At 37.8% G+C, this 16,850-nt stretch overlaps 1 protein-coding gene across 1 annotated transcript in view; it reads right to left on the bottom strand.

Annotated features, from left to right (window-relative positions):
- Positions 1 to 16,850, bottom strand: part of ITFG1 (integrin alpha FG-GAP repeat containing 1) — a 202,308-nt gene that overhangs the window by 123,255 nt on the left and 62,203 nt on the right. Inside the window, exon 7 of the mRNA XM_004600970.3 lies at positions 1,609 to 1,670. Within this exon, the coding sequence (XP_004601027.3) occupies positions 1,609 to 1,670 (62 nt within the window). The remainder of the gene's footprint in view (positions 1 to 1,608; positions 1,671 to 16,850) is intronic.

The raw sequence follows: 16,850 nt of genomic DNA, 5'->3' as shown, positions 1-16,850 counted from the left end.
CAGAATTTGAGGGGATTATGCTAAATACTAAATTGAAGGAGAAAGAAAAATAGGAGCGATTTCATTCATATGTGGAACATAAAGAAGCAAAGCAAAGGGACAGCCAAAAGAACACTAAAATGAACCACTGGGTCATGAGTACTGAACTGTGATTTTCATAGGACTAGTGGGTGGCAGGAGCAAAGGGGTTATTGGTCCTTTGGTGGTAGATGTAGTATAGTAGCATTCATTTAAAGAGGGAATGTGAATATGTAATCATAAAATATATAGTTATAAACAAATGCTATATCAATTTAAAAAACAGAAATGCTTAATTTATAATAGTTAGCCTTGATTTTATATAAATAAAGCTCCTCCCCTCAACCTATTTTCATTCCATGAAATCTGAGCCATGATTAATACCACTAGTTGTCCTTTAAGAGCTGGCTAATAATATATCCTTCCACAAACTTATGCTTTAAACTTTTAAATAATTTTCATTAATATAATAAAATCTACAAACTAGTATGGATTTGTTTAAATCAAATTTGTCTTTACTGTATACCAGGAACCTTACAGACATCCTTGCATTTAATCTTTACATTCATTTTCATAAGAAGAAAATTCAACATGAACTTTATTTTCGTTTTGTTTCTTTTTGGACCGCACCCAGAGGCGTGGTCTTTAGGGGCTATCTCTAGCACTGCACTAGTTCCCTGGTAGTGCTACAGCTGCTGTGCAGAGGATTGAACCTGGGACTCCCAAATGTAAAACATGTGCTCCAGCTCTTTGAGCTATCTCCTCAATCCCAAAACTTGAGTTTTACTTGATTAGTATCACTCAGCCAGTTTGTCCAGTCCTCAAGTCCTATTCTTTAGTATGTACCTTGAACTTCCGGTGGTCTATTCTTCATCAGTTAATCATTATATATTCTATTTCAAGCTAAAAATTAAATTAAAGAAAGAAATCAGTTTGGGAATCTACTTGAAAAGTGTGTAAGTGCATGTGTGTGTGTGTGTGTGTGTGTGTGTGTGTGTGTGTGTGTAAGGGTAAAATTGCTAAATCTTAGTCAAATTGGCAATAATATATTTCGAGCAAAAATTTTTAATTAAATGATAAAATTATTCATTTTGGAGTCTACTTGAGGTTGAAGTGTGTGGATGTGTGCATGTGTGTAAAAACTACTTAGTACCAGTGAAGTTGGCACTAAGTTTAGTGTTTGTTTTTCTTTTTTATTATTATATAAGCCTAAAGGCAAAGATGAAAAAATTAAGTCTCTTATAAAAATTTTCATCAATAAACCATCATGCTGACAAATTAAATGATAGTAACCTCTCTCAACAGCTGACAGCCTGGCAGGGGCCCTGTTAACATGTGCATTAGGGCAGACTGATAGGTTTAATTGGCAGCCATGCCTATAAACCTTCAGAGGAATTGATGTCGAATGAATCATTTCCTTCTGCAATATTCAGCAGTTTGAATGCAGCAATGCAACCAAAGCCTCTTAAAGTTGTTCTATTTATTGTTGAAATCAACCAACCAAGTGATTACTTTCATTTTATTTTCTAAAACTGTATGCTTTCACTGAGAATCATCATTTAAAAATGCTTCAAAGAAAAGATTTCTTACCAAATTTTCCCATATTTCAAACTGGGAGGTACTAGAGGCAGACAATGTTGTGAGGAATAAATCTAGAAGAAAAAATAAAAGATTTATATAGTTTGCTAATAACGTACACATATAAAAACATAAATGCAATATATAAGATAGTTAATGCAATTGTACTTAAACATGTTAAAGTTATATTTTAATGAAGCTGATCCCATCAAAGAAACGAAAGCAGATGGCTCTCAATTAGTAGAATTAAGGAAAGTGTATTTAAGGGAAGCATTTACCAGTCCTTCAGAAACATCTTTAATTTTTAAGAAAATTATGTACACTATACTTTTTTGTCTTACACATTTTCTTTTTATCTTTTTTTTTGGTTAAACTATATTTTCCAAAAAGACATGATCATAATTATTTTAATTTCTGTTACTAAAAGCAACACTTAGCTATATAGGCATTTAGTGTTACATAACAATATTAAAGTATGAAAGAAAGCACTCTGCTTCAACAGACATATATTATACTTCAGATTTTGAACAGCAGTGCTGCCTTTATAAACAACATGAGATACAGCAATAGCATAGGGGTTGTGGTGCATGGTCCCCGGCACTAGATGATCCCCTGAACATCACTGAGTGCAGCCCTGGAGATCCCTGAGCACCGCTGGGAAGTGGCCTTGGAGATTCTGCAAGCATGGGTCAAGCACCTCTGCATCCTTAGGTTTTGCATTGTACCGGAGCCTGTTGTAGTGTTCAAATTACTGAGTGCATTCCTACATGCAGGAAATCTGCATTCTGTACAGCACGATTCTTCTCACAAGCAGCAAACCAGAAGCAGAGCTGGTAGTAGTACCTAACCCCCCTACCCCTGCCCCAAACAAAACAATAAAAGAACAAGAAAATCACAAGACAAAACTGGAGTCATTTAGGATAGCCAATAGACACATAAAAAATGCTCATTTATTATATTAAATATTTATTATATTTATTATATCATTATCAGAAGTCCAAATCAAGATAACAATAAGACATCATATTTTATTTTTTTAAATTAATTAATTTATTTTTTTCTTTTTGAGTCACATCTGGCGATGCACAGGGGTTACTCCTGGCTCTGCACTCAGGAATCACTCCTGGCGGTACTCAGGAGACCATATGGGATGCTGGGAATCAAACCCGGGTCGGCCAAGTGCAAGGCAAACGTCCTACCCGCTGTGCTATTGCTGCAGCCCCAGGACATCATATTTTAAATGGATGACAACTATCCAAAAAATAAAACCCAAAAAACTGGGAACAGCCTGTGTTGTTGGGAATGTGGTGAAAAGGATATCTCATTCATGACTGGTGGGAATGCTGGCTGGATCAACCCTTATGGGAAACAATACAGAAGCTTCTCAGAAAAGTGATAATAGAGCTGTCATAAGACCCAGCAACTCCAGTTCTTGGTGTCTACCCCCAGGACACAAAAACATTCTTTGAAAAAGACATGTATACACCAATATTCATTGCAGCAATCAACACAGTAACTAGAAGATGGAATCCAATTAGGTGCTCAACTTAAGTGTATAGTGAAAGTATAGCATATATACACAATGGAGCACAAAGCAGATGCAAGGATTGATGAAATTCTCTGCAACTTGGATGGAAATGAAGGATACCATGCTATGTGAAGCGAGTCAGAATAAAGACAAATACTGGGTGATCTCACATACATGTGGTATATAAAAAAATAACAATAAGGGGGAATGCAAGGTAACAAAGGTGGGATACCCAGATTACCCTTGACTACAGATTAGAGAAATGAGGATAGGGAAGGAAAGAAACCAAGATGGGAGATAAGAAAAGATGGACAGGAGATGGCAGGGCTAGGGGTCAGGAGCCTCAAGCACACTGGTGGTAGAGTTGTGGTGTATGTAATAGAGCCAACAATACTGTAAGCATGAGATCTAAACTATAACTGTCAAACTTAAAAATGTACCCATCAAGAGGCAGGTGAGGGGTTAAGAGGGAATCTGGGGAAACATGGATGGAAACTGGCATGGCTGGTAGGTTGGTGGGATTGTATACCCGAAACTCCATTATGATAACTGTGGTATCTTTGTCTTTTATCATTTTAAGTCAATTTATTTTTATAAAAAATATTAAAATTTTCGAAGGGGTGGGGGAAATAAAAAAATATTAAAAATTTTAAAGTGGAGTTATTTATGCTAAGTATAACATCACCAAACAGATTTAATATTAGCTTTGGTTAATCCCAGAGATAGAATTTTAAAACGACTCAATCAAAAATCTCTGTTTAGGGGCTGGAGTGATAGCACAGCGGGTAGGGTGTTTGCCTTGCATGTGGCCGACCTAGGTTCGATCCCCGGCATCCCATATGGTCCCCCAAGCACCGCCTGGAGTGGTTCCTGAGTGCAAAGCCAGGAGTAACCCCTGAGCATTGCTGGGTGTGACCCAAAAAGAAAAAAAAAATCTCTGTTTAGCATTTTTAGGAAAGAAACTGGTCTAATAGGTCCCTGGTATTCCCTAAAGGAAAGTGACCTTAATCAACCAAAAAACATTGAAGGAATGTGATGTTGGCCACTTTTTGCTGTAATTTCCCTGTCCCTGCTACCTTCACCCTATACAAATCTTTCACTGTAGCTCCTAAGAAATTTTTCTCCTATGCTAGATGAGAGGTAGCTGAGTCATAAATCTCTGAATAAAGTCAATACAAGATCTTCAAAATTTATTCAGCTGAACTTTTTAAACACAATTTGAGAGTTTGTTTTTCTGGAAAGTGCAAGGATTTTAATAAAATTCTGGGAAAAAAACAATAGGTAGATAGTTAAATTAAACATCCTATTAAAGCAAAGGCCAGATGAGCTTCAAATCTATTCTAGAAGAATTTATTACGTTTGCATAATGGCAATTTTACTCAGTGAATACATGTTTCAAAAAAGAGTTTACTCTTAGGAATATTAAAATGACATTACTCTTGTTTTTGTTATAAATAGGAATTTTTCAGAGATGTGAAGACAATGGCTATTTTTAATAAGAGGGCTTTTCATAATAAACATGTTTAGAAAAACTATCATTCTCATCTTAACAAATTTTATGTAAATTTAATAAAACAAAAATAATCAGTTTTATTAAAATATAAGTAATTTTAGGTATAGTTAATTGAACTCAAAACATCTGACTAAGTAACTGAAACTATTTTTTATGTCAATGCACCAAATACCCTTTACTTTATTTTTATCACATTAATATACTGTCTACAGATACAGAAATGCAATATTTTCTAAATATAATTTTTGTGCTGCCAAATACATGCTCCCTATAGTGTATGTGAAATTTAGAAAAATTCACAACAAATATCTCTCAGATTTGTGTATGTCACAGGTAATTTCCTTTCTTCCCACATGAAAGTACAAATTTATCCTTCTTTTTAAAGATGTGGCTACAAGAATAGTGGAAATAAGTACCAGGAGGTTGTCTCCATGGCTTGGAGGCTGGTCTCTCATTCTGGGTAACTCAGGGAAGGGACCACCAAGTAAAATGTGGTTGGAGGTCATGTGGGGGAAGGGTGATGTGGGCTGAATACAGACTAGAGACTGAACACAATGGCCACTCAACACCTTTATTGCAAACCACAACACCTAATCAGAGAGAGAGAACAAAAGGGAATACCCTGCCATAGTGGCAGGGTGGGGTGGGGGGAGACTGGACTGGGGAGTGGGGGAGGGATGTTGGGTTTACTGGTGGTGGAGAATGGGCACTGGTGAAGGGATGGGTTATCGAACTTTGTATGGGGGAAACATGAGCACAAAGATGTATGGATCTGTAACTGTACCCTCACGATGACTCTCTAATTAAAAATAAACTAATAAAAAAAAATAAAGATGTGGCTAGACCTTCTAATCTGTCTGAGGACGACCTACCTATATGTCTTGACTTATTTCCCACTATTCCTTCAAAAGATACTAATACTGCAGACAGAGCGATTTATTTTATTAGATCTATTTGTCTCAGTACAAGCCATACATTCTTTGTCATTCTCTCTAACAGTCACCTGGTGAACTAATCTTTCATAATGAGCTCAAATATATCCATCCTTCATCTCCACAGACATAGCTTTCCTTGATTATTATTCCTCTATCAAAACAGTCATTAAATGTACAGCAATACTCTGATTTCTTATGTCTTTCCTGAGCTTCTGCAGGAAGGAGTCATAACAGTATGATTTTTTTTATCATAGCAGCTCCTATGTGCTTAGAAATAGTATATGCTTGAATGATTATTAAATAACATGCTTTAATACATATATGTACATGTCATATTTCTGCACTGTCGTAGCACTGTCATCCCATTGTTCATCGATTTGCTCGAGCGGGCACCAGTGACGTTTCCATTGTGAGACTTGTCACTGTTTTTGGCATATCCAATAAGCCACGGGTAGCTTGCCAGGCTCTGCAGTACAGGGGGGATATTCTCGGTAGCTTGCCGAGCTCTCTGAGAGGGACGGAGGAATTGAACCTGAGTTGGCCTCGTGCAAGGCAAACGCCCTACCTGCTCTGCTATCGCTCCAGTCCATATATCATATATATACATATATATTATATACACATATATAAGTTCCTAAAACTGGGCTGGAGTAACAGTACAGTGGAAAGGGCTCTTGTCTTGCATGTGATCACCTGGGTTCGATCCCCATATATGATTCCCTGGGCACCACTAGGAGTAATCCTTGAGTGTAGTCAATCCTGAGTAAATTCTGAGCACTGTCCGGTGTGCCCCTCAAAAAACAAACCAAAAAAAGGGGGGGGGAGAATAAAAAAGAAAAAATATTTAAAACTATATGAAAATAGTCTCACATTTTTAAATGGAAAGCCTAGGAAAAAAGAAAAGTCTCCTATAGAAGCATTCCATTAAAATGTTGTATGACTGATAACAGTAGCCACTAACTGCTGTATTAAGAATACTGAAAAGCTATTTCATTATTATGTTATTTGAAAATGTGAATACTCAGATTAAAAAGTGGTTAGAGAGCAATAGAGATATCTAAGAGTCACTCATAGCCATGACAATAAAATCATAGAACTATTTGAAAGAAGCAGTCTGGAAAAGGGGCAAGTATACTGTTATATAACAACACAAGTGGGTTTGTTCAAACTAAAGATATTAAACTGTTGGGATCAAAGGCAAGTTCCTTGGTATGTGCATTAGCTTCATGGAAGAACTTCTCTATTATCACAAACTACCATTTGGAGAAGAGCTTTGTTTATCACCAGTCCTAGAGAAACACACTGTTTAAATCAATGTTTTAGTTTCAGTAAGTTTGCATAATGATGACACCATGTCAGCTTTCTAAAGTTTCCTTTGTAATATTTTAGAATTATAACACAATGCTACTTCTATTGCTATACCTTTACCAACAATTTAAAACTTCAAAAAACATAAAAATGAGAAGAGGAATTAGAAATATTAGATCTTATAAAATGGATTTAAAATCAATTCATTTTGCTACTCAATTATAAAGATATTAATATTATGTGTAGAAATAAAAATGAGAATATTAATGATTAACAATTCAATATGAAGAGCAACACCTTTCAGTACTGAATGAAATGAGAATGAAGTAACAGCTAGAAAGCTATTTTAGTCAACAGAGCAATAAGATTCTCACCCTCCCACATGGCTACAAGTAATTCACACAATAAAATTAAAGGAATTGTGCTCAATGAAACTGTAATAGGTGCTGTGACATTACACCCACACCCTCTGGTAGGACTGAAGAGCTGATTCTTTTACCAGCTGCTAGAAGACATGCTGCTGACAGACAGCTCGTAAGTATTCTGCTCTTTTAGAACAGCCTTAGCTGAAAAGAACTACCTTGACAAAGGTTGTGTCCTTTTTTGTGTGCTAGACTGCATTCAATCACTGAATTTTGTTCTTCAGTCAGAAGAACAAAAGCTAGACCTCCTTATCAAAACTCAGTATGACTCATTAGGGCATTCTGCATTCCTAAGTTCTAGATTGAACTGAGGTTTGAACTGACACTGAATCACAGCCTAACTGTGTTTCTTTCATTCCATTGGTATTACAAGAGTACCACTGAAAATAAACTGTTTGCACACTAATCTTTATCAGAATCTGCTTCCCAGGCAACCCAGTCTCCAATTGTTGATATTAAAAGTGATCTGAGAGAAAGAAACTTGTCATCTTATGTTGGGGCTGGAAACAAGAATTCACTCACAAGCGTATTTCACAGGAGCACTTATCTTTGACTAGTCTGTTTTGGGATAGCAGACAGGGAAAAAGGAAAAAACCTGTAGTGTGTTATCTTTTGGAGATAAATAAGATAAACACAAATTATAAGATCAGTGGAATTACATAGCTATTGCTAAGTTTAATTGAGGAGCTATACAGAAAAGAGACAAGGCCGAGCATGACTGTACAGAAACTAAAAGTCATCCATACAAGCCAGTATCTCATGGGCAGCATAGATACCCTGCAGGAGGAAGTCAAGGAAAACTGAGAATCAAGACCAGAACTTAATGGTAAGAGTAGAAGGGCTCCAAGTTTCAACTTATGCGGGCCTATGTTAGAGTTAGGGATTTAGTTGGGAAGGAAAAATATTTGAACTAAGGAATAGGAACATCTGGGTGCTAACAATAAAATTTATAATTTGTAGAACCACTTGCACCTTCAGAACCTCTGCAAGTGGTGCACTCATTTACTGTTAAAGACATGTTCATTCTTCTTTAAAGATCATGGACAAGTTTGTATCCCCATTAAGCAATAGTTGTCCCACTTCTTCTTTTTTTTTTTTTTTTGCTTTTTGGGTCACACCTGGCAATGCACAGGGGTTACTCCTGGCTCTGCACTCAGGAATTACCCCTGGCGGTGCTCAGGGGACCATATGGGATGCTGGGAATCGAACCCGGGTCGGCCGAGTGCAAGGCAAACACCCTACCCGCTGTGCTATCGCTCCAGCCCCAGTTGTCCCACTTCTTACAGTCTACCCTACCATTTCACAAGGTCACTAGGCCAAAACTTGGGGTTAAGGTACAAGGGATCGGGGCTGGAGCAATAGCATAGCGGGTAGGGCGACCCGGGTTTGATTCCCAGCATCCCATATGGTCCCCTGAGTGCAGAACCAGGAGTAACCCCTGTGCATCACCAGGTGTGACCCAAAAAGAAAAAAAAAAAAAGAAAAAAAAGGTACAAGGGACTATAGTCTGAAATAAGCCCAGGACCTACCTAACATGTACTAACAGGAGCCAGGAGAGTATTTCATGAGACTATGTACTGACAGGAATCAGGACAATATTTCATGAGACTACATTCTACTAGATCAATACAGGGTAGAGGCTTGAGTAGAAGAAAGGTCCACAACGTGGAACAGAATCAATGTTAGGTCAAAGTAAATACAGTGAATCCCTTCCACCAGTGGAATAACAGTAGTTTATTTTGCAGTAATAGAAACATTCTGTATATAGGTTTCAAGACATTCTGTGTTGTCTTGAAAACTTATTTTAAACTGCAAAAACTAATGATAACCAATATGATAACTGACATCACTGGTATTCCCTTGAAGAAATAATCCTTCACAAAAACATTACATCATGTAGTTGATTAAAAGAAGTTCTAATATAAACCTCAACCTCAAATTCAGGAGGCTCATGGACTTCACTGGCAAATCCTGGGCAAGCAGGTTGGTGGATCAATACAAGGGCCCAAGCACACAATGCTGTCCAGGCTCCAATACCATGGATGCTAGACTGCCCTGGTGGTTCTGGGGTTTGCAGGGCCATGTCTGGCAGGGCTCAGGAGACTCCAGAGCTGCACAGTGATATGATTACTGACCTATGAGGTGCAGGGAATTGAATCTGGACGAACTGCACACTAGGCTATATCCTAACTGCTGCACTACCTTCCAGCCCTTTAAATTCAAAGTCTTCTTTTTCTTACATCCTCCCAAGTTTTTATTTTTAATTTTATTTATTTATGTGTGTGTGTGTGTGTGTGTGTGTGTGTGTGTGTGTGTATACCAAGGTATCAAATCCAGGTCATCTGCATGCAAAGAGTTCAGTGTCATTGAGACATATTCCCAGCCCAATTAAATTATTTTTTTCAAAACCTTTTTCATTAGATTTTTTAAAAAGTTTTTTTTCTTTTTCTTTTTTGGGTCACACCTGGCGATGCACAGAGGTCACTCCTACTTCTGCACTCAGGAATTACCCCTGGCGGTGCTCAGGGGACCATATGGGATGCTGGGACTCGAACCTGGGTCGGGTGTGTGCAAGGCAAGCCCTACCCTTTGTGCTATCACTCCAGCCCCACATTCAATTCTTATAACAAGTAAAATAGTGAAAATATTCAAATCATATGGTATCTTCTGCCTCAGAAAAGACAGACACATAATTAAGAGTGCTTAAAACATGAAATGGTTTATGCTTCCATTATCTTCAGTCTTAGCTTAAAAGGAGTAAAGTCCTGCATTTTAGTTGTTGCCAAGTGTAGCATAATTTTCCTTTCAAATGAAGAGTTCACTGTTTAAAGCTTCAAGTTTGACTATGTGAGCATGGCACTGGAACAAAGACAGGGCCGTAGACCAATGGAACAGGGTGGAATATCCTGACACACACCCCTAAAATCACTGTCATTCTGTTGCGTATCAATTTGTCACTGTTTTTGGCATATCAAATAAGCCACAGGTAGCTTGCCAGGCTCTGCCGTGTGGATAAGATACTCTCGGTATCTTGCCGGACTCTCCAAGAGGGGCGGAGGAATTGAATCTGGGTTTGCTTTGAGCAATGTGAATGCCCTACCCGCTGTGCTATGCTCCAGCCCACCCCTAAATATATGGTCATCTAATCTTTGATAAGGGAGCAAGAAATGTGAAGTGGAGCAAGGAAAGCCTCTTTAACAAATGGAGCTGGCAAAACTGGACAGCTACATGCAAAAAAAATGGGCTCATATCTCTACCTAACACCATGTACAAAAGTCAGATCAAAGTGGATTAAAGACCTCAACATCAGACCAGAATCCATAAGGTACATGGAAGACAAGGTCGGAAAAAAACTCTCCATGACATTGTAGCAGTGTATCTTCATTGTAGCCATGTATCTTCAAAGATGACATGCCACTGGCCAAGTAAGTGAAAACAGAGATAAACAAATGGGACTATCTTAAGAAGCTTCTGTACCTCAAAAGAAACAGTGACCAAAATACAAAGACAGTTTACAGAATGGGAAAAGATATTTACCCAATACCCATCTGATAAAGGGTTGATATCAAGGATATAAAAGGCACTGGTTGAATTCTAAAAGAAGAAAACATCCGAATCCATCAGAAAATGGGGGGAGGAAATGAACAGAAATTTTCTCAAAGAAGAAATCCGAATGGCTAAAAGACACATGAGAAAATGCTCTACATCACTAATCATCAGGGAGATGCAGATCAAAACAACAATGAGATATCACCTCACACCACATAGTCTGACCCACATCCGAAAGAACAAAAGTAACCGGTATTGGCACAGATGTGAGGAGAAAGGGACTCTCCTCCACTGCTGATGGGAATGCCGACTGATTCAGCCCTTTTGGAAAACAATACGGACAATTCTTAGAAAATTAGAAATTGAGCTCCCATTTGACCCAGCAATACCACTCCTGGGAATATATCCAGGAGAGGCAAAAAGATATAGTAGAAATAACATCTTCATATATGTTCATTACAGCAGTTTATAATAGCCAAAATCTGGAAAAAAAACCTGCAGTGCCCCAAAACGGATGACTGGTTAAAGAAACTTTGGTACTTCTACACGATGGAATACTATGCAGCTGTTAGAAAAGATGAAGTCATGAAATTTGCATATAAGTGGATCAACATGGAAAGTATCATGTTAAGTGAAATGAGTCAGAAAGAGAGGGACAGACATAGAAAAATTGCACTCATCTGTGCAATATAAAGTAACAGAATAGGAGCCTAACACCCAAGAGTAATAGAGATGAGGATGAGGAGGTTTGCTCCATGGCTTGGAAACCGGCCTCATATGCTGGGGGAAAAGGCAGCTCAAGATAGAGAAGGGACAGCCAAGTAAAGGACGTTGGGAGGACCCATTCCGGTTGGAAGATGAGAGCTGAAAGTAGACTATGGGCTGAACACGATGGCCACTCAATACCTCTATTGCAAACTACAACACCCAAAAGGAGAGAGAACAAAAGGGAATGCCCTGCCGCAGAAGGGCAGTGGGGAGGTGGGGAATGGGGTGGGGGTGGTGGGAAGGATATTGGGAACAATGTTGGAGGAGAATGAGCACTGGTGGAGGGATGGGTAAACAATCATTGTATGACTGAAATCAAACACAAAAGTTTGTAAGTTTGTAACTGTACCCCATGGCAATTCACAAATAATAATAGTAAAAAAAAAGTTTGACTATGTGAAGTAAACCATGGTAAGAAAAACAGTGTTGGGGAGAAAACTCAAAGGGCTGGAGCATATGTCTGGTATAAGCAGAACTCCAGGTTTGAATTAGAAGAGCCACGTAAATTTCCTAGCACAGTTGGGTGAATCCTGTGGCTCCTTACACTGCCACTGGAAAAATATTAAAATCTGAACAAAGAATAATGATAAAAAATATGAGTGCCATTTTGATAAGCCATAGTATTAAAGAGAGGGTTAAAATGCAATTTCTAGGGCTGGAGACTGAGTAGAAGAGGTAAGGCACTTGCTTCTCATTTGACTGTGGTGTCCATGACCTGGTCTTGAATCCTTAGATATTAGTTAAATCACTTATGTCCCCTTGGGTACTGTCAGGGGTCACTCCTAGACACAAAGTCAATAGTAAGCCCTGTCAGGTATGGCTCAAAAACAAACAAAAAAAAGCAATTTCTGGGGCAAGAGCAATAGTACGGGGGTGGGTCAGTGCATACATCTGACATGGGCTAAATCTCTAGTACCCCATATGGTGCCCTGAGCACTGCCAGGAGTAATTCCTGAGTGCAAAGCCAAGAATAACCCATGAGCATCACTGGCTGTGGTCCCAAACCAACAAAACAAAACAAAACAAAATAATTTAAAAAGCAATTTCTGGCACTTTAGACTTTCGTTGTGAAGCTCTTATTTTAAGAAAATATTCCTTTTTGTTTATTTGGTTTGTGGACCACACCTAGTAGTTCTTAAGGCTTACATGCCTGGCTCTGCTTAGGAATCACTCCTGCTGGTGATTGGGGGATGATATTTGGTGCTGGGGACTGAAATGGGGTTGGGCATGTGAAAGGTAAACACTGTAACTCCTGCACTATCTCTCTGGCCCCCTAAGACAAAAAAATTCTTATTTAATTTTAAAAAGTACTTCTAATGTCATTCAGAGTTCCTGCATGAGAAAATTCTCCTTAGATGATTATAGCCACAGTATTTTTGAAAGAGTAATATGGTTCACTCTGAAAAACTGAAGTAAATGTAACATTTGTAGTACTTTCTGGAAGCTTTAGATATTTCTACAAAGAATGGTTCAAAACAGTATCACGATCTATATACTGTTTCTATGTTTGAGCCAGGAGATACACCCAGGTCCTTTTTACATCTGTTCAGTGTTTCTTAGTAAAGTAGCAACATAAGAGTATAAAAAAATATATCTATCACTTGCTTTCATTGTGTATCAATAAAGCACACCTGGCTGCTGAAATAATCAAGATAAACCAGTTAATATCAATAATTTTTCCCCTACAAAGCAGCAGTTTAACTGCAATCTGTAAATTCTATAAAGCATGAGACTCTAAATAAATAAGAAAGAGACTGGAAAAAAAGAGAGATGATCAAACAATAAAACGTCACAGAATACATAAAGTACTGGTTTCAGGATGGGAGAGATAGTAGGAAGGAGAAGATTTAGATAAAGCATACAGTGCCCATGAAGAACACATTATTTATCAATTTGGACAGCAATTTAACAGAGTTAAATTAGTATGAAAAGTTCATGTATAAAAACTTAAAATATTCATACTTAAACCAAAATATTTTATGAAGCATCAGTGAAAGAGAAACTTTAAAACTTGTCAGCAGGCATAATTTGAGTCACAGATTACTAATGTCAAAAGAACTAAGAAAACCTCTGACAGATTAGTGCTTTGATATTGTCAAAGCAGTACCTGATACATATTCTCATTCACAGAAAACCAATCTTCTCCCTTATTTCCCTGTAACAAACAACACTTCCAGATAATATGCTGTACAGAAGCAGCACTCATTTAGAAAGATATGAGGAAACTGAATGAATCCCCAATCACAAGAAAATACGTTTAAGAAAACATCTGGATTTCTAAGAATGATTTTTAAAGTTCACATAAATCCATCACTTTTTTTTTTTTTCACACGCCAAGGATTGAACCCTGGACTTCACTGCATTCCTAGATCAAGTTAGTAAGTTTCTACCTCGATTTCCCTTCCTTTTTGTCCTCTTTCCTATGCTAAAATGGACCCTCAATGACGATTCTCTATGCTCGGCAGACTTGTAACTACCTCTAACTTTAAAAGGAGTATGCAAGATTCAGAGACCCAGGCAATACATTCAGAAGGTCAATCATTACCATTATAAATCAAATACCTACAGCACTGGGGAAACAACATATTCCTCCCTGCTTTCACTCATCACTGTCACTGTCATCCCCATCCCGTTGCTCATCAATTTGTTCGAGTGGGCATAAGTAACATCTCTCAGTGAGAGACTTACTGTTACTGTTTTTGGCATATCCAATATGCACGGGTAGCTTGCCAGGTTCTGCCTCTAGGGCTCAATACTCTCGGTAGTTTGCCGGGCTCTCCGAGAGGGGTGGAGGAATCGAACTCAGGTCACTCATCAATCAAAGCATTACCAGAAGTGCTTTTGTTAATGACCATGTGTGATGATGGTGGTGGTGGTGGTGATAATAATAATGTTGGGTCTACTTATTTTAGATTTTATCTGAACATGAAAGACTTAGGCAAAAACAATACATTCCAAGTCACAGGCTGCGCTCATAAAAATGATGATGTGGCCTTGTAAGTGCCTGAAAATAGAATATTTAAGATGGTTATAATTTTCATTTGTTGAGGATTATTAACAAATGAGGAACGAATAAATTTTAGTCACTATATTTTTACCACAGAAAATTTATTTTTCATGAGCTGTGTGTTGAATTTTTAGTAGAAATGTAGTCAGGGTAATCATGGTAAATTAATAATTTTCAAAAACAGGATTACTTTGAATCCAGGTGTTAAATGTGTGTCTCAATTGCAGGTATTTTCTCTACTCCTATGAGATCAGCTTCAGAAAAATCTGAGGAATTTTACAGCTTTAATATTTTCAATCTTGTAATAATCTAGTGGATTAAAAGACATTAATACAAGCTTTTTATATAAAAAGACACTCATCTGCTAGAAGAGTCCTCTGTGTTCCAGGAGGTAAGAAATTCATTAGAGATAATAATAATATTTAATAATGGAAAAACTGGAGAAAAGGAACTTGGCATTAATCATCACTACAATGTTCAGACTTTCCATCAAATCTCATTAAAGTAAATTTAGTTAAATGAAGGTTCTATAATACAAACTCTAGAAGTGCATTTGTCTTGATGTTTTTTCTTAGGGAAATGCAGACAGACTGCATTCCTTTCCTTCTTCTTCCTTCTTCTTCTTATGTAATATGTCTCCCTACTTTCATTAGTCTCTCACATTCCCAAATCCCGATCCTTTCTTTCCATGACCCCCATGCCACAATTACAAGTTTATTAAGGTGTCATTCTTACTAACTGCTCAAAAATAAATAGTTCCCTCCACAACTACACATAGATAAATGGTTCTGGGGCAGTTGAATCATGGCATGTAGAATTTCTAAGTACTTCTTTTTTTCTAAATGACAAGATTATATGTCAGACTACACTGGTGATAAAGGAGTCTCTACCCTTAAAAAAATGTATCACCTTGCCTTTTTGTGTGGGTGTACATAAGGTTGTGATCAGTGCTGACTCCTAGTTGGTTCTGGGCTCAAGAATCACTCCTGGCAGTGTTCAGAGACCATGTTTATCCTTCTTTCTCTGACTCATTTCACTCGTGTGATACTCTTCATGTCCATCCATCTAGAGGCAAATTTCATGACTTCATTTTTCTCAACAGGAAAACTAGGGCAGGCTGCAAGGCAAGCCCTTTAATTCCTGTACAATCTGATGGCCACAAATCTCTGGCGTTAATTTATAACAGATTCTGATTTGTCCAAATATGGTGGGCCCATATATGAAAAAAATTAAAAAATAATAATTTTCAATTTAGGAGATTGGATTTAGAGGAACTCTCAATTTTGCTTCTAAAAATAGGGCCTCGTGGCCCAAAAACATAATGCAGAAAGCCATGTGCACTCCTAGGCTCGTTGATGAACTATTCACAATATTCAGAATCTGAAAAACAACTAAGTGCCTGAGAACCGATGAGTGGATAAAGAAACTACAGTACATTTAAACGGAACACTACACAGCTGTTAGGAAAAATGAAGTCATGAAATTTGTTTCTACAAGGATAGACATGGAGAGTATCACACTGAGTGAAATGAGTCAGATAAAGAGTTGTGGACAAACATAGAATGACTGCACTCATTTGAGGGATATAAAAATCAACAACATAGCATGTGAAAAATACCCAAAGAGAGTAGAAACAATAGCCAGGAGAACTAGTCCATGGTAGGAAGCCTGTCACTAAGGGGAGGGAGACTGTTGTTAGGAGAGAGAAGAGACCACAATGACATTGATATTGGAAATGATCACTCTAGAGAAAAACTGACGGCTGAAAGGAGGTAAAGTGATATGCATGATACCCTTTCAGTAACAATATTGTAAACCACAGTGCCAAAAAGGAGAGAGAGAGAGAGAGAGAGAGAGAGAAAGAGAGAGAGAGAGAGAGAGAGAGAGAGAGAGAGAGAGAGAGAGAGAGAGAGAGAGAGAGAGAGGGAGAGGGAGAGAGAGATATGTAAAGTATCATAGAGGCACTATTTGGAGGCAGAGCGGGGATGGAGAAACAGGCGGGAGGGAAACTGGGGACACTGGTGGTGGGAAATGCGCACTGGTGTAGGGATGGATACTAGAACATTGTATGACTGAAATTATATCATAGACAACTTTTCAACTGTATATCTCATAGTGATTTTTAAAAAATAGGGTCTAGTCATTTAAGATCATATAATAAAAAAGAAAGTGATTTACTAAGTGACACAATTCAATCAGTTTGGTGAAAGCTTAATTTTTATAA

This window comes from Sorex araneus, chromosome 8, assembly GCF_027595985.1.
Source record: "Sorex araneus isolate mSorAra2 chromosome 8, mSorAra2.pri, whole genome shotgun sequence".
NCBI lineage: Eukaryota > Metazoa > Chordata > Mammalia > Eulipotyphla > Soricidae > Sorex > Sorex araneus.
Note: the sequence above shows the minus strand (reverse complement) of the source record. Positions and strands in the feature narration are given on the sequence as shown.